The 17,996-nt window shown below is 49.2% G+C and overlaps 1 protein-coding gene across 2 annotated transcripts in view; it reads right to left on the bottom strand.

The window, feature by feature from the left end:
* Positions 1 to 17,996, bottom strand: part of ADAMTS2 (ADAM metallopeptidase with thrombospondin type 1 motif 2) — a 217,518-nt gene that overhangs the window by 57,320 nt on the left and 142,202 nt on the right. For both annotated transcript variants that reach the window (XM_037500625.2, XM_037500623.2), the window contains exon 4: positions 6,975 to 7,058. In XM_037500625.2, the coding sequence (XP_037356522.1) occupies positions 6,975 to 7,058 (84 nt within the window). The remainder of the gene's footprint in view (positions 1 to 6,974; positions 7,059 to 17,996) is intronic.

Raw genomic sequence — 17,996 nt, forward strand, 5'->3', positions numbered from 1 at the left:
ATTAGTGGACCCACATGGTTCAAACCCACGCTGCTAGAGGGCCAGAGGAATTGGTCAGTGACAGGCCTTTAGCACCAAAGTGCTACTTCCAGCCCCACGCCCTGTGCCCTCACTGCTGCTTCTCTAGGGACATCATTTTCCATGCTGTCTGCTGGCTCCAGGTCAGCAGGACCTGGTAGGGCCTCAGCCAGCTCCTCCCCTGCAGGTCAGCTCTCCAGCCCCGGCACTCCTGGTTGCGACTTCCTAATGCTGCTATGGCACTGGCTATGTCTCCTTAGGAAACTAAGATTCACAGCCTGGACTTCTCCCCCTCACAGCCCAGCAACTTGCCAGAGGAAGAAAGAGCATCAGTCTGACCCTGTAACTTTCTGGAATCCCCTGGGACAAGGAGATGTCAGTGGGCACCAGCCTTCCCCATGGGCCCCTACCATAGCCTCACTGGGCCTGACCCAGGCCCACAGGCTTTCAGGGGCCAAGTGGAATGAGGCAGAGAAGGTGGACAAAACATGGCGTGAGCTTTGTTTCGGGAGATACACTGGCTCTCACTGAGTCCCTCCTGGCCCAGCGAGAAGACTGGGGATGGCACGGGAGGGGCAAGGCCTCACACCTAGTATATCCTCTAGCCTGACTCCTTCAAGGACATCAGCAGAGGTCTGAGTCCAGTCTGCTGAGTGCTCACTGGGGGTTGAGGGGTGCTATTAGATTTGGCTCTCACCCTGGTTCTCACTGCTTAACTCCTGATCATAGATTCCCAAAACCCTTCCCAGCATCAAGTCAGGGAGTCAAGGAGGATGTTGGTCCTCTGTGCCCTCTTGGATCTCATTGTACTAGTCCTGGTCTTGCTGAAGTGTCCCACTGCCCACGATTGGCTCCAGCTGCCCACCTGACTGGCCGTGGGCTCCTCACAGCCCCATGGTCTGCACATCTCCACAGGAAGAGCAGACTGCAACCCAACCAGGGGATGATGTCCACCCTCCCTGTTCCTCTCTCTGCAAATGGGGCACGTGGTAGGTACCATCATGGCCCGGGAAGAGCAGAACCCCTTCCCACAAGGCAGCATATGAAGAGCAGAGGCCAGACCAACGCAGACTGAGAGGGACACACCTGCACACCTGGGTGACACAGCCTTACCCGCAGGCCACGTACCTGTGGTGGCCGACACAGCCAAGAGGGCTTGCCTCGAGCTTAGGAATGCAGGTGGTGGGCTCGGCCACAGGAGAGGTAGGTTAGTGTCCTCAGGGTAGAGAAACTCAGATCCCTCCCCAACCACCTCCAACCCACCACAAGGATGCCCTTCTATGTCTTCCTTCAAGTCAGGAATAAAATGCTGAGTATGACGGAGCATGCGGTGTGGACCCTCTTCCGAGTCCTACAGTCCAATTTAACAGGATCACTTGGACTGTGACATTTTTAAATGATTTCTTCAAAATATAAATTTTTTTTCATGATTAAGAATACACAGCTTTGGTTATAAAAGGAACATGTTTCTGCTCATAAATTAAGAAGATTCAGTAAAGTACAAAGAAAAAAATAAAAATTCATGGCTTGCTGCCCAGAAATAAGTACTGCCCACATTCCTTCCAATATTCCTTCCAGTCCCTTCTGTATATATTTGTACACAAAATTGAGATCATACTGTAAATTCATATCCTTTTTCCAAAAAACAAACAAACTTTATGCTGGAATCATATCCCCATAATGTGTTTTGAAAATGGGATTTATTGGCAGTCTGATGTTCTACCACAGAGGCAGATTACAATTGATTTAACCAGACCCTAATTATCAGACAGCTTACACTGTGTCCAGTTGTTCACAATTAGAAAAGACCTTGGCCACTGTATTGTTCCTAATACTTTGACCATAGCTCTGACAACTGCCTTGGGATGGAGCCATAGAAATGGGGAAAAAACCTTGAAGGGCAGTGAATAACTATCGACATATTTTCTTCTAGAAATGTGCACATATTTGTGCTTGTACCACAGGATGTGCCACCCAAATCAGCAATTATTCCCCTTCTTAATTCTTAACAAAGTTGATGCTGTAAAAACAGCAGACTTTTTGGGCCTCCCTGGTGGTGCAGGGGTTAAAGACTCAGCGCTATCAAGCTATCTCCAGCCACTGCGACAAGAGCTGACCCCACAAGCCTCAGCAGACCTCTCCTGACTCACCTGCTGTTTCCCTCAGCAGTGTATTTCAGTAGATCCATTTGTTTTGCTCTCTACTCTGTCTCTGGTGACTCCTCTCATCCCCCACACCTCTGGTCTGTACCCCAGCTCTTGTATGCATAAATAAAATAAATCCTTACAAAAATGGCAGACTTTCATTTCTTCGACCTGTAGCAAAGTTAAATATGTTTCCCTTTTTGGCCATTTCCATTTTTCCTTCTGTTAACTGGTCATTTCCATTGCCAATTCTGTTTTTTTCTGTGATATAGGAAAACTGTCCAACTATTATGATGTCTTTGCCACATTGCAAATGTTTTTAGTGCTTGTCATTTGTGTTTTAATTAGGTCTTTCAAGAGAAGTTTTATATATTAAGTATTTAAATATATCTGTCTTCCCATTTACAATTCCTTCTATGGGATTTAAGCTTAGGAAGCCCTGGACACCAAATATTTTTATCTTGATTGGTTGGCTTTGAATAGTTGAGTGTTTTATTGGCCTATATTTATCATGTTATATTTAAATTACCTTATATGAAACTTGTATTTATCATAAAGTTATTTATAACACTTAATAATCACCTATTTGTATTTGTCACATGTTAAGCTATCTAGATGAGGGGCATTTACAGAGCTTTGTATTTAACCCAACTGATCTGTTAATGCTTATGCAAATAGAATATGATTCTACTTAGTTTCACTTTATGAGATGATTGAAATAAATCCCTTTTTATTTGTTTGGCTTTCAAGGCTTTTCCAGTTGATCTTAACTATTTATGATTCTAGATGAACCGTAGTAGAATTATTTCATCAAATTTCCAATTATTAGTCTGGGTAAAACCCACATCTCTACTATATCCAATCTTTTCACAAGGAACAATATATGTCTCTTCATTAATCTTTATTTTCTTCCAATCATTAGCAATCTGCAAATTTCTTGCTGGAGATATTGCATCTGTCTTGTTAGGACTGTTCCAGAATATTATAGTTTTGGTTACTATTGTAAAGAGAATTTTTCACTCACTATTATCCCTGCTACCAGAGCATTATGGGTTTAAATAGGAATTACTGACTTTTGTATTACTCTCTTATATTTGGCCACGTCACTACATATTTTATTAACTCAAAAAGTTTCACAGTGGATTATTTGGTGTTTTCCAGGCACATAATTACCAGAGAACAATTTAATTTTATCTGTACTTTTTCAATATCAATTTCTTATCATACAACATTGTCTAGAATTTCCAGAACTTTGGTAACAAAGTTAAGTTTCTCTTTCCTGTTTCCAATTTTACTGTGACTATCTCACAGAGGGCAGCATTTCCAAAGCAAGTTCTGCAGAAGGTTGGTTACGTGAGGAAAAAGGTTCTATTGAGAAATGGGTTTGAGTAACTGAGCACAGTGATCCAACTCTTGCCAATTCACCATCTACATTTCCATAGTCTCTGAGAAATTAAGCTTGTCAGGCCTGCCTGTTTTACTTCATTTCACAAGCATTCCCAGACTTATTTGACCATGAAACCTCTTTATTTTCCTTTGTAGACATCTATGAACATCTTAAGAATTAGCTATGCAGAATGCTTTTAGGGGACATGTGCTTCTTTCTCCACCTTTAAATAAAATTTTGGTTGTCATGTTACCATCTGCTACTGGTTTTCACAGATTATTAAAAACCAGGAGATACCTTCTTAGCAACTGTGGAGCAGATCACATCCCTTGCCCTGACTGTACCCACAGCGTCAGGAGCTCCAAGGGCTCCTTCTCTGGAGCCCCCTACTCTGCATGCTTCCCTGTGCACCCCGCCCACACCTTGCAAACACCACTTTCCTCTCTCCAGACACCTCCCGCTGGCCATCTCCACTGGGATGGATGGCCTCAAACACTCAACCTCAGCATGTCACACCTCGGCTCATTGCCTCGCTCCCCACACACTCCTTCTCCTGGGTGCTCCATCTGAGGGGTCAGTGTCCCTGGCCAGCTGCCCAAGGCATAGACTCAGTGACTCTCCAGCAAGTCCATCCTGCTCTCTTCCCTTCCAGCCTGTGAACGTGCAGCAACCTGATGCCGGTTCGTCTCCCGTCACTCCCCCCTGAAGCTGAAAGGTTACTTCCTCCAGTTTTCGCCCAGACAGCATAAATAAGGACTGCCTTGCCCTCCGGATCTTCCCCACAGAGCTCACTGGGACACAGATTGTTCTCTTGTCTGTCTTCTTTCCAGGGAAGCCCCTGAGGTCAGGGACCAGGCACACAGGAACCTTTGGAGAGGAGTATGTTAGATGCTGAGCTCTGCCACTAGGCACACCAAAGGGATGAATTAAACGAATAGACTTCCTGACACTACACAGAGGCAGCATTCCTAGGATAAACCCTACTTTTTCGTGGTGGGAGTTTCTCTTTATTCATAATTGAATTAAACTCTTCAGGCCTTTGGATTTTTACATCTATTTTTAGTAGTGAGATCGGATTGTACTTTGTCTAGGACATGCTACCTTGGGCAGCTCTGAGTATAAGAATTACACTGGCTATAAAAAATGAATTGGGTGCACTTCAGAATATATGTTCATATTCTGAAACAGTTTATAGGACATTGTATTATCCTTGTTTAGTAATTCCTTGCAAATGAATAAGAATGCACTTTCAAAAATAGATGACTGTTTAGAGGTAATTTTAAAATAACTTTGAAAATGATGAAGAACTTCAGTTCCCTCTATGGTTACAGAACTTACGGTATTTTGCACATTTTTTGAATTCAGCTTTGAAAGCGTCCCAGCATCGGGTCTCCCTGAGCACAGGCGGTTGAGCGCAGTGCTGTGAAGCTGTCTGCAGCCTCTGCAGTGCCGGTTCAATCCTCGCCAGCCACAGAGATACCCACATGGCGAGGCAGACCTGTCTTGCCCGCTGCTCCCCTCAGCAGTGTATTTTGTCAGTCTGCCTGTTCTGGTCTCCGCTCTGGCTCTGGTGAATCCTCTCACCCTCCCTCACTTCTGGCCTGTTCGTATATAAATAAATAAATCTTTCAAAAAGGAAGGAGGGAGGGAGGGAGGGAGGGAGGGAGGGAGGGAGGGAGGGAGGGAGGGAGGGAAGGAAGGAAGGAAGGAAGGAAGGAAGGAAGGAAGGAAGGAAGGAAGGAAGGAAGGAAGGAAGGAAGGAAGGAAGGAAGGAAGGAAGGAAGGAAGTCTCAGTATCATGGGTACTGGAGGAAGGAGTTAGCCCCTTACATAGTTGCCACACCTGATATGCTGATATTATGATGGTTTCATTTGCTACACCCTGAGTGAGGTTGTGCAAGACAAGAAAGAGGGTCGGCAGGTCTCAGCAAGCTCCATGATACTGGAAATTAACTCAGGCTGAGGCCGACTGAGTCACTACAAGGTAAAAAGCAGCATTTTCCCACCGAAGATGCGAGGCAAGGTCACCTATCCATTCTCTGACAGCGGCCATCCCTCTCTCCAGGAAGGAGCACTTACTTCCCCAATACATACTTTAGATAAAGCTCACAGACACCAGGAGATCATGAGTTTGAGAGATGGAATGACTTTATGGAAAGAAGAGCAAAGAGAGGACTCTAGCCCTCTAACTGTGCAGGATTAAACTGCTTATAAAGAACCTCCACCCATTTTTGGGGAGCAGCACATCGCCCCCGTTCCTGGTGCTCTCTTATGCTGAACTGCATAAGCTTTAATAAAGTCGTACTTGGTACCGACAGGATTAGAATCTGCATTATTTCTATTTCTTGGAGAACTCAAGAACCGGCAACAAGGTCAGCCCATGGACTCTAGAAATTGGCTGCCAGGGTGGGAAGCTCAACTTCCCAAGAGGCAAATGACGCTGCCCACTTCCCAGGACCACCACTGAACCACGTTCAGCGTTGGTGTTTGTGAAACGGGGATCGCCATAGTCCTTCCTCACCAATTATCCTTGGGTGAAGTAAATTAATACACACACGGTGCCCAGTCCACGCTGGAGGGCACCCAGGAGACTTTCTTCCTCATCGTGTCTCTTTGTACAACGCCCCCTCATCTTTCCATTTCAGGTAATTGGCTGTTGGGGCTTCCTATCTCTGTTGTGTAGACTCATGCGTGCTGCTAGCAAAGATAGCCCCGTGTTTGACCCATGAGAAGAGGTGGACAAGGGAAGACAAGGGAGAGGAAGTGAGAGGTGGAATAACTGTGTTTCTGATGCTTTGACATGGGGCCCTTGCTGATCCTGAAGGGACTGACCCTCCCAGGGATAGCCCATTCTCAGCGGTAGCACAGGACTTAACCTGGAACATGCTTTCCAAATGCAAACCAACTCAGTCTGGGCCCCAGGCCCCAGACACCCACTCCAGTCAGTTCTCGTAGCCCAGGGCCATTCACCGCAGGGCCAGATGAACAGATAGTTAGGGACAGCCTAACCTGCTTCCCTGCACTGCCCATTCCTTCCGACAGAAGCGACAACCCAGGTTCTTGCCCAGGGTCCCCCCTGCTTCCCTGTGTGGCCATGCCCCGCCGGGGCTGTGAGTGATAGCCCCTTTCCTGTGGCGGTGACCTCCTGACCTTTTGGCCTGAGCACACCCGGAATAAAAACAGAACCTGCTTGAAAACACTGGGTGAAGGTGAAACGAGAGCAGGAAAATGGAGGAGGCTCATAGTTGCTTGTTTCTTAGAGGACCTGCAGGGCAGCCAGGGAGAGGGGGCAGTTGGGCAGACATCAATACTTCCAAAGGAGGCTCTGCCTCGCCAGAGGGGCCCATTCATCCCACAGCAGGTGGGGGTCCTGATGTGTCCGGAAGGCATTTGAGGACAACAGCCAGCCCTCCACACTCACTCACCTTCGAGTGGCTCAGCAAGATTATTCGCACCAGGACGACATTAATGTGGGCCCCCAGGGACTCATCATGATAGATTTCATTGACCTGAAAGACAACCAAGGAGATGTCAGCCCGATACAGGAGCCTGGGACACTTCACCTTCATTCCTTCCTTTCTTACATTTATAGGCAGGATTCACTCCCAACTTTGAATCCATCTACTCTTTCCCTCTGTCTGTTTGGCCCCTTTGCTGCCACCACCTCCTGCATTATTATCACCCCCTCCTAGAGCCCTCCTCCCACCAGTGCAGGGGTCCCCCATCTGGAGACTGAGCTTGGACAGGGACACTGGCCCATCTCTTTGCTTTACCCTCCAGCTGCAACATGGCCTTTTGTCAAGGAGGAACAGAGGTGAGACATCCCAGCATCATGGACATGGTGGCAGAAATTGTAACCCATGCTGAAGCCAAAGACTGTTACCGGTGGTGCCCCCTGGAGGGGGTTGCTGGTGAGGAAAGATAGCCCCAGGGAAAATGCTAAAAAGTATGGCATTTGGGGATGGGGAGACTGATAAGAAATATAAGGGACTGCAGAAGCAGCAGTGAATTATTCAGTTTTCTGGATTCAGTGTTTTTGGATCTTCAGTGATTCTGGGGTCTGTGATTTCGGCCTCCACCATGCAGATCTTCCAGAAGGCTGTTGTAGGCCTCTGAAGGTGGAAGCCTCCAGGCTGAAAGATGCCATCTTGGGCACGTGACCTCTTGTTCGGGAGAGGAGCTCTGGTCCTCAGTGGTGGGAAGACGCCATCTTGACTGTTTTTGTTTAGGACTTGAAAACACTGGATTTGAAAACACTGCTTCCAGTGAGGTAAAGCCATTTTTGGCCTCAGTAACACTTTGTCTTTTCCCGGTTTGTTACACAAATCCCTGAGTAGTCTTGCAATTGTGAGCATGGGTAAAGGACTCAGACAGTGACTGGTAAACTATTTGGGCAGTGTCCTTGGCCAGTTTTAGTGCCCCTTGCTGCCCTGTAACAAAATCACTCCACAGCAGCAAGTGGTGGTTGTGAAAAGTTATTTATGCTCATGAAGATTTGGAAGGAGGGGTTGTTTTAGACCTTCAACCAGATTTAATTTTTAATGTTAATTAAATTACTAATAATATGTCACATAGATATTACGATGTTACAAAGGTATTTTCTGTCTCCCATTTCTGAGCACATATAATTAACTTCTTTTTTTTAAAATCATCCTTTTATACTCATGTATTTTATTTCTTACATTTAAAGGAATTATTCTCAGCTGCTACCTATGGGCTTCACCACATGTCAAAGGAGTCAATAAAAAGGAAAAGGAGGCTTCCACTCCCTCAGCGTAGCCAGCTTGGCCTTTTAGAAACTGCAGTCAGGTTATCAAGGGGCTCAGAGCTGTCAGTCTTATTTCCTGCTTAGCCCGCCCTCATACTTTCTCCCTTCCCCCTCCTCGGGCCCCTCCTCCTTCACTAACTGACCAAACCCTACCTCTCCTGGAGACCCAGCCTAGTGGTCACTTCCTGCCAGAGGGGCCTCCCCAGGTCTGGTCTGCTCCCCAGCAACCACCAGTGTCCATCACTTTTTGAGCTCTCTGTGCCCCCTACTTGGTCACTTGTCTTTTCCCTGGATGTAAACCCAGCACCCAGGACACAACAACACACAGCAGGCACCCAGGATGCACCTCACCCAGGATGTACCTCACTCAGTGGAGTGGAGAGGTGGCAACAAGCCAGGGACCCCTCACTATGTGTAGACAAGCCCAGAGGCTACTAGTCAGGTCCTTTGTGGGGGCACATGGGGCCAAGGGCCCCTTCTAGAGCTCACACTACCATCTCAGCCCAGCATTGAGATAAACCCTAACTTGTACAGTCTTTGTCTAAGCAAGTCATTGCTACCTATAACCAGTAGTAGAACACCCCCACCCCCAGAAATCTGAGTTAGCAAGGAAAATCAAGCTGTGAGGGACGGGGCGTGGGCAGACACTCCGGGGATGTGAGACAAGTGGCTGCTGTCACCACCGCTGTGTATTGAGATGTCACCACTGGGAGGCCAGAGCTAATGCTCGTGGCAGGCTAGGCTGAGGCCACCATCCAGCCCTACAATTGGCTCCTGCTAGGAGCCTCCTGCCCAGCAGACCTAACTTTTGATTATCATTTGGTTCCCTGTGGCAATCTGACTTCCGACAGGGAAGGGGCAACTGATCAGACACACAGGGGCACCTTAGGGTGCGGTGACTCAGGGAACAAATGTCTGAGGTGGCGGGTCAGTGCCTCACACCTGCCCCTGATAGCTACCAGGTGCCGGCAGGCCTACCTGTCCATCAGCAACTGACAAGGTGAAGCTGGGGAGGCCACTGCTTGAAACCGGGCCGTTTCCTGTCAGTCAGGGTAACAACTCATAAAGCTTTGTGAGGACTAAACTCCACTTATGGTCAATGGTGTGGTGTTGCATTTGTCAGTGCTGGTAAATCATATTGGCCCACACCCCCTGTGAGGTCACGAGGTGGGGTGCACACCCCTGAAATATAAACATCCTTGCACAGCTGCAAGGGTCAAACTAGATTCTTTAATCCACAGTGAGACAATAGTCCTAAAAGTCAGCTTTTTTCCAGACAGCAGGGGGTTGTTTGTTTTTGTCTTCAAAGTATCACTTTGAGTCTCACTAGCAAAGCCTGACCAATTTGGTTCATGGAGTTTGAATGAAAGTCGAGGCCTAGAAGTAAAGACGGCAAAGACACCAGGAGGCTGTGGCAGCTGGAGGGGGTGGAACAGAGGAGCGGGAGAGAATGGCCAGGGTGCCAGGCTGTTTTCACTTTACTCCCTTCACCTCTGACCCCTGCTCATGCCTCAAGGGCGGGTCAGGGCTGAGATGTAAGGTCAGGACTCCCCAACATATCTAAACAGGCCTTCCCAGGACCACCACTCTGGTATGCGCATTTCCAGCTGAGGTTAATTGAAGTCCTGCACACCCAAGAGAAACTTTTTACTACTCCTTTAACTACCTAGGAAAATTGAAAGATTACCCAGATTATCTCCAGAAATAGCCCTTCTAGCAGAGAAACCTATCCATATGGCATGGCAAACAAGTAATTACAGAGCAACTGTTTCTTGTCATGAGCTCCCCTTCTCAGGTGAGATCCCCTCCTTTCCCTTTGAAATCCCAGGACCCCATCCCATTCCTTGACTCAGTATAAATGCCCTGTTTTGTCCCATTTACTTTAGAATTTATACCCATGTCAATCCTTTACATGGATGTAACTAATTTATTCTTTTCTCCTAGTAATCTGTCCAATCTTAATTTGATTGCTGAATAGCATGAGAAGAATCCAGAGGGGCAGGGGGATTTTTCCTCTCCATCCCTACTGAGGATAAAGACAGCCCTGATATTTGGGGAGAAGACAAAAGCAGAGAGAGCTTGAACCTACTGTCTGAGACCTTAGGAGACAGGTTCACATCAAGAAGGGGTGGGTGGCTTCAGAGAGATTAAAGTGAATCCAGCCCCCACTCAAGTCTGGGGGATCCAGGGACTGTGGGCAGGATAGTTGGGGGCTGGCTTGTAGGTTTACTGGGACTGGGTGGCACCACTGGGCCTTAGATCCCAGGGATGCTCGTATGCAGAGGATCAGGAAAACCCTTTTGCATGGCCATGGCAGCAAGCACAAACCCCCAACTGACTCCAACCACAAGTTTTCAGTTTAGCAGAACACTGTCCAGGGCAGCTATGTGCAGATGCTGGACAACCTAGTCACGTGTACACCCTGACCCCAATGGCGGCAGGACAAGGGACAAACAGCCTGGTTATGTGCCGATTATGTCTCCCCTGATAATCATATGCTGAAGTCCAAACCCACAATGTGATGGTATTTGAAGGTGGGGCCTTTGGATGTTATTAGGTTAGATAAAGTCAAGAGGCTGGGGCCCCATAATGGGATTAGTGCCCTTTAGGCAGAAACATCATCAGACTCAAACTACTTGTGTTCTCCCTCTCCTCCCACTGTGTGAGGACATTGAAAGATGGCTGTCTGCAAGGGAGAAAGAAAGTCCTCACCAGGAGCAAAAGCACCTAGCACCTTGGTCCTGGATGTGCCAGTTGCCAGAACTGTGAGAAATAAATGCATGTTGAATAGGCTGGTTAGCACTGTTGTTTAGATCATGGACTGATAAAGATAATGTATGTTGCTTAAGTTGCCCACTTCATGGTATTTTGTTAGAGGATGAGGGCAACATGGATATAAAAACTAAAGCAAGTTGTGTTTTTAAATATCATTTCACCATGCACACCCCAACCCAGATGGGACCCTCAGGGGTCACACACCAAGCCAACACTGGCCTCTTGAGTCCACCACCCCTGGGGCAAGAAGTGAGTTGCCTGGCATCTCTCTCTCCACGGCCAGCAGCTGACACCCAGTAAGCCTAGCAGAGAACTGGTTGCCCTACTGAGCGCAAGACAGTGTTAGCACTTGGAATCTACAGTGAACCAGCATGGAGCTGGCTCTCTGTTGGGAGGGAAAGAGAGACACTTGTAAGAAACAAAACTAGCTCTACAGTCATGATGACTCTGATGAAGGCTGTTGGCAAAGGTGGGGAATGTACAGTACACACTAATGGAGAGTCTGTCTTGTTTGGAGTAAGTAGGTTCCCAGGGATGTGCATTCTTTTTTTTTTTTTTTTAAGATTTATTTATTTATGCATACAAGAGCTGGGGTACAGGCCAGAGATGTGGGGGGTGAGAGGATTCACCAGAGACAGAGTGGGGAACAGAACAGGTAGACTGACTGAAACACACAGCTGAGGGGAGCAGCGGGCAAGACAGGAGAGGTCTGCTGCGCCATGTGGGTTGCTCCCTGGGGAGCTAGGGATCGAACTCGTACTGCAGAGGCCGCGAATTGCTTCACAGTGCGGGCCTTAACCCCTTGCGCCACCAGGGAGGCCCCGGATGTGCAGTCATAAGGACTCATTTCATCTCAGAACTGAGAAATCAGTGCGAGTTAGCTCAGCACAACAGTGTGGTGCTTCCAACAGAGGGTATAGCGTGTCCGAATGTCCTCGGGTGAGGAAAGTGAAGCATGTCTCAAGCGCAGAGAGGAGCTAAGAGGGCAGAGTTGCAGGAGAGGCGGGAGGGGCCGATGAGACAAGTCACACAGGTGTTCAGGCTGGGAGGGTTCCTACTCTACTCAAAGAGCAGTGGAGGATGTTGGGTGGCAGCACAAGGCACAGGAGGAGATGATGACACCTCATTTTACAAAGACTGCTAGGGACCCTTTACTGAAAGTAGACTGGAGTTTCCATGGCAGTGGCTGCGATGTGGGGCTGTGAGGCTGATTTGGAAGTGAGTGGACAGATGGAACAAATGTGAGAAGTGACATGGTCAGAGTGAGGAGACTCCTTCCACACAGCCCTAGGACACCCAGGACCTGCTTAGCCCCAAGAAAACAAGGGGCCTAGGGTTCCCAGAGCCCTTCTGAAGCCTGATCTTTGACTGGAGTTCTCGGGGTCTCCAGTGAAGCCGAGCGCAGAGCTGGTGTCAGTGGGTGGACCTGGCCCCACCACCCATGTGCATGGCGAGGCCAGTGGGCACAATCCCTATGCAAGACAGAAACCAGCCTTGTTAGATCAGGGCTTGAGGTCACAGGATTATCTTGTATGCTCCCAACAGACCTGTGAGGCCAGGAGGAGGGTCAGCACCACCTGAGCAATGGGGAAACTGAGGCTGGTTCCCACAAGGTGGAAGGTTGGCTTCACACCCAGTTCTGGCCCAGCTCTGCCCATGAGGGCCCAGGTCCTCCTTTCTTATGGCCCTGCCCTCCCAGCTCAGAGAAGCTGCTTTCATCTCTGGTAATTTGTCCTGTGTCCTTGGATGCTGGGCAGATACGATCCTGATTCCTGATTCAGTTTGGGAACCCTACCACCCAGTGCTAAGAATTGCAAGGCACAAGTCCGTATCTGTTTGAGTTGAGGGTTGGGGGAGATACAGGACCAGAACTAGGGGTGGGTGTCTTGTCACTGAGCAAGGCCCATCTGAAGGGGCTATGCTCTCAGAGCTGCCTGTCAGCTGCCATCCCCCATCAGCTGTGCAGGGTGCCCTCATTTCTGACCTGCAAGACCAACCAGGCCTCCTGGATGTTTGAGGTGCTAGTCGGGTCGTGTCTTCAAGAAATAGGCCCAGTAGCTGTCAAGGCTCCACCAGCACTGCCCATCAAGGTAGCCTTCTACTGTGGGGCCCTCCCATCATCTTCTCCCTTAGAAAGTCTCTCCCTTTCCCTCCAGGACACAGGTCCACAGCATGCTCCCCTCAGGGGCCAAACTGGGCTCCCCCCTTGCCATGTGATACAGGCCCCTTCTTGTGGATGCTGGGCCTACTGGGCAGCCCTCCACCTGGCTTTCCATTCAAGAGGCCAGGATTGGGTTGGGAAGAGACCCCCATGATGAAAAGCTGACCTGATTGTCTTCTTGCTCATCAGGGTGAGACCCCAGTCCCCACATTGCGATCCATCGGGAACAGACTGGTGGGCTGTGTGAGACACCAGCAGGCAAAGAAGGGTCCCTTGTCCTCTGTTGGCCTGAGGAGTGGGCCTTGCTCCACCTTCTCAATCCATACCAGTTTTATACGGACTGGAACCACCATAGTTCCAACCCACCCCCGGTTCAAATGCCTCCCACCCCCTACAAGATACTGCTGTGAGGCCAGCTAAGCCATCCTTGGCCAAAAAAAGTGTGGGGAACTCTGGGAACAATGAGGAAAATTCCCAGTGAAACCCTTGCATCCTTAATAGGGACACAGCTACATTTCTGCTGAGCAGGGAGCTGACAGTCCTGGCAAAAGAGCCAGGGAAGATAGCAGGCGGCTTCCAAATGTCACCCTCACATGTCCCCCTTCCCTTGGCCTTACCATGTCTCCCAGACAGGCAGGGGCTCCCAAGCACCTCCCACCTGTACCCTGCCTACACCCTCCACACACCCACCATCTTCTCAGCCACTGCTCACGACAGATTTGACCTCCTCCTTTCTGTCTGAAGCCTTCAATGGCTCCCCAGTGCCCTTAGAACAGTCCCCAGTCCCTCAGCCTGGCATGTGGGGCCCTCTCTAAGCTGGCCCTGGCTGGCTTCTCCGTGTTCCACCTCCGTGATTCGTGATTTGCTCCAGGAACCCTCACTCTTGGCTTCTCCAAAACCTGGCTGCCCTTTCCTGCTACTTGTGCAAAGGCTGGTGCCTGGAATTCCAGCTCCAGCTCCTGAATTCTTGAAATATCTGGAGAACATTTGGAAAAAGAGCAAAGTCATAGCAATAAACACCAAGGAGAGGGATAATCACTACCCTATTTCACCCTCCACCCGCAGCCCCAGGCCTTCCCATTGTGACTGAAATGCATTCAGAATCCCGCTGACTTTTCTTAGGCTGCTCAAGGTAATCCAGCCACCCCCGCCCCCCATGCTCCTGGCAGAGCCCATGCCAACCCCAGGGTCTTTGCACTCACTGTGCCTTTGTTTTCTCAGGCTGTTCTCCCAACACAACTGTCAACTCCTCAAAGGGAGTCCTTTTGGGGTGCAACCCTAAAGTTATAGCAACTCCTAAGGTAGTTGCTCCATCAGGTCCACCCTGGGAACTTCCCTGGGAGTCCACCCGTTTTAGTCCATTCACAGCATTTGTTACCACTTAGAACATCTTGTTTCTCTGCTGCCCAGTCCCCAGACTAAACTAAGCTCTTCATGCAGGAGGCACCTCACCTCCTTGCTTACTGCTGAATTCCCAGCAGTGCAGGGCACATAGCAGATGCTCAACAAAGCCTTTTGAATGAATGCATGAGTGATTAACTTCAGAGACTGTGGAACAATAGGAAATGAGAAAAACATGATGAAAGTGGAGGCCCCTAGTGTCCTGTAATGACCAAAGTCCCCACTTAAGTGTCCAACATCTCCTGAGTAGCCCCTTTTCCCAGAGATGTGGGTGAGCTGCTCGCCTCTGCCCAGACTGCAAGGGGAGGGAAAGCCGGGCCAACGTCCTTGAGCCCTGTCTGAGAAATTGATCCTGGAATCTTTTAAACCTTGGGGAAAATGTTCAAACCCGAAGCCTTTCTCCATGCAGAGAGAGGCCAAGTGCTCTCTTGTTTGGGGAAATACATTGTAATGCGCCTTTTGCTTATGCAAAGATGCAGCCAAGTTTCTGTTCTGGAATAGACAATAAGGAAGGACAAGGCTCTGCATGATAATGTAAAAGTTGCCCTTCTTTGTGGCACAGTTCCACCGGGCTGTGAGCTTGGGAGGTGGCCTGAGGCTGTCAGGCAGAGGTGACTTTCTCCTCTTCCAGGGTGAAAAGAAGGGGCCAGGAAGAGGTAAAATCCAGGAGTCCAATAGGGCTCCCTATTGGGACAGGGGTGGGAAGGCAGACCTGGTGGCTGGGTTCCCATGCCTTATGCCCAACCTTCAGGAAAGTTCTTACCTCCTCCAAATTCGCAAGTTTGGGCAACTAGGAAGCAGCCCATGCCACACCTAGCAAACCAGCTGGGGGAGAGGCCACATCTTCAAAAGAGGAGGTGCACAGCTTGTTGTGTGACTTCTCTGGGAACCCCTGAAAGAACTGGGGAGAAGGCCTCAGGAGGAGGCTTGGACCGCAGTAGAGATGGAGATGGAGAAGGGAATGTGCTGGAAGCTGTGACACAGTGGTCTGCTGGCTTCAATGAAGAATTTATCTCATGATGCATAAAAGTGGCTGCAAATGCCTGGTCTTAAATAATAAACTCTCCCTTTGCAGATTTTCTTGACCTGCTCATATCTCAGCCTATCTTCCTAGGCAATGCAAGAGCCAACAGGACTGTAGCCATGGCTCAAAATATCCAAGTGTCATGAAACGCAAATGGGCAGAACAGAGTGGAATGGCTAAGGTCACACCATACACAGAATTGGGCGTCAGTCAGCATCCTACTTCAACACCAAGTCTAAGAACTAGCCCCAAGAACCCCGCCCCAATTCCTCCATTGAAGACGAAACTGTTCACATATACCATCCCACTCCAGGCCACAGAATCTGCAGCTCCTAGGAACTGGGACGGCGCTCCTTCACCGGAGGCCAGCAGATCAGTGCTTTGAACCCCACGGAGGGCATCAAAAGTTTACTGTGCAAATGAAGGGAAACACTCATGCAAAAATAGAGCTGCCTTTTAAAAAACTGTCCTTGTTAGTACTAATTACTACAGGAAGCTATCCCTCGGTCTCTCCTAAATTCAGGAGTAGCTGGGGGTGGGAGTAAAAGTCACCCGCGCCCTGTCAGGTTGCCAGGGTTCCAGAGGTGATTCCAGCTGTCCTGCCCTATGACTTGGACACTATACTGTGCCCGCTGGGTCTCGCTTTCCTCATCTGTGAAATGGAGGCCATCTTCATTCCTACCCTCAGGCTATTACCTGTAGGACCTCAGTACAGTATTTGAAGCATCTAGCAAAATCCCAGGCACACAGCAGACTCAATACAGCCATCATCAGATGACAGAGGTGCCAAGGGCCTAAGCCATTTCCCTGGGATGCCAAGATTTGGTCTGTCCGCATTGCCTTCACTCCTGGGCCCATCCTGGGCTCTGCGCAGCCACCAGGAAGCACCTGTAGGACAGCAGTGCCTGCCCGCATTCCCGGTACCTGTGTCACCATGTGTCTGTGTGCGACTCAGACCCAGGGTCCTCCCTGGCAGTCTCCCATGGCGTAACAGACAGACATGCCATCTCTGGGAACTGATCTTTCCATCACACCCAACAACTCACCACAGAGAATGCTCCAGAACAGGGGAGGAAGAACGTTGCTGAGGTCACAGGACACGAAAGGACAATAACTGTGGCTGCAGGACACTGACAGGGAAATATCAGAGAGAGGGCAGGGGTCTTGACATGATGGCAGCAGCCCTTGCCCCAGAGAGCCCAAAGACACCATCCGCATCCCTGGACTCTTCTGAGTGCCTCAGAGTTCCCTGGCCATAGCGCCCCTGGGAGACTGGTAAGTCATGTCCAGAAATAGCATTGCAGGGAGGGGCCTTTAGTGGGGAGAACTCAGCCCCCACACTCCCACATCCTCACGTCCCCCAGGCTGAAAGCCTGAGGGGCACCACCCCCTGTGAAGTGAGTTTGCTCCCCTGTGTTCACCTGGGCATCACAATGTTTTGAAAACAATGTACTTTCCCCCACGCCCAGGCTGTCATTCATATCCTGCTGCCCTATCATCATTTTGACCCGAAGAAAGAGAGAGCGGCAGAGCTGCCTAGAGGAGGGCACACAGGAGTCCCTGGGGATGGGATAAGAGTCCTGGGTGACAAGGAGGCGGGAGGAGGGTGACTGAAGAGAAGTCAGACCAAAGGTTACGGCATCCACTCCTGCCCCTGATACCCCCATACACACATCATTCGGAACTGAAGGCTAGGGCTCCCCGACAATGTTCAGGTAGGCTTTTCCCATCATGTTCAGAGAAGATGTTCCCGATACGCATCACCTTGGAATGTGGAACTAAGGTCAATCAAGGCCTTAAAGGCTTCAAGAGAAACTTACCATTAACACAAAAGGACAGAGCTTAAAGAATGAAGATTACCCAGAGCGAGGGTCATCTGCAGAAATAACCTTTGTATAGGAAACCTCTCTTAAAGCAGGGAAACATTCAGAGGCAAGACTTTGTCATATGAAGTCATCTCTTCCTCGTCAAGTGAAGCCCCCTCCTTTCTCCTTGACACCCCAGTTCCCTATCCCTGTATTTAACACCCTAGCTTAGCTCTGTATTTAACACCCTACCCCCAATCCTGTCTGTTACATTTACTCTAGAATTTACAACTATGTAAGTTCTCCACACACGTAATTAATTGGTCTCATATTAATTTGTTCACTTGCCCTGCCTGAGAAAAATCCAGAGGAGTTGGAGAATTTTCCCCTTTCACCCCAACAGGTCAAACACATGTATCTGGGGGCTATGTGCCCTGTTCCCACCTTGAGCCCTAACATAAGAGCACATCACAAGAGCAGGTGAGAAAGGGGAGGGGCTCGTGTGAGTGGCAG

This window comes from Talpa occidentalis, unplaced genomic scaffold, assembly GCF_014898055.3.
Source record: "Talpa occidentalis isolate TD23 unplaced genomic scaffold, MPIMG_talOcc4v2.1 talOcc4.9, whole genome shotgun sequence".
NCBI lineage: Eukaryota > Metazoa > Chordata > Mammalia > Eulipotyphla > Talpidae > Talpa > Talpa occidentalis.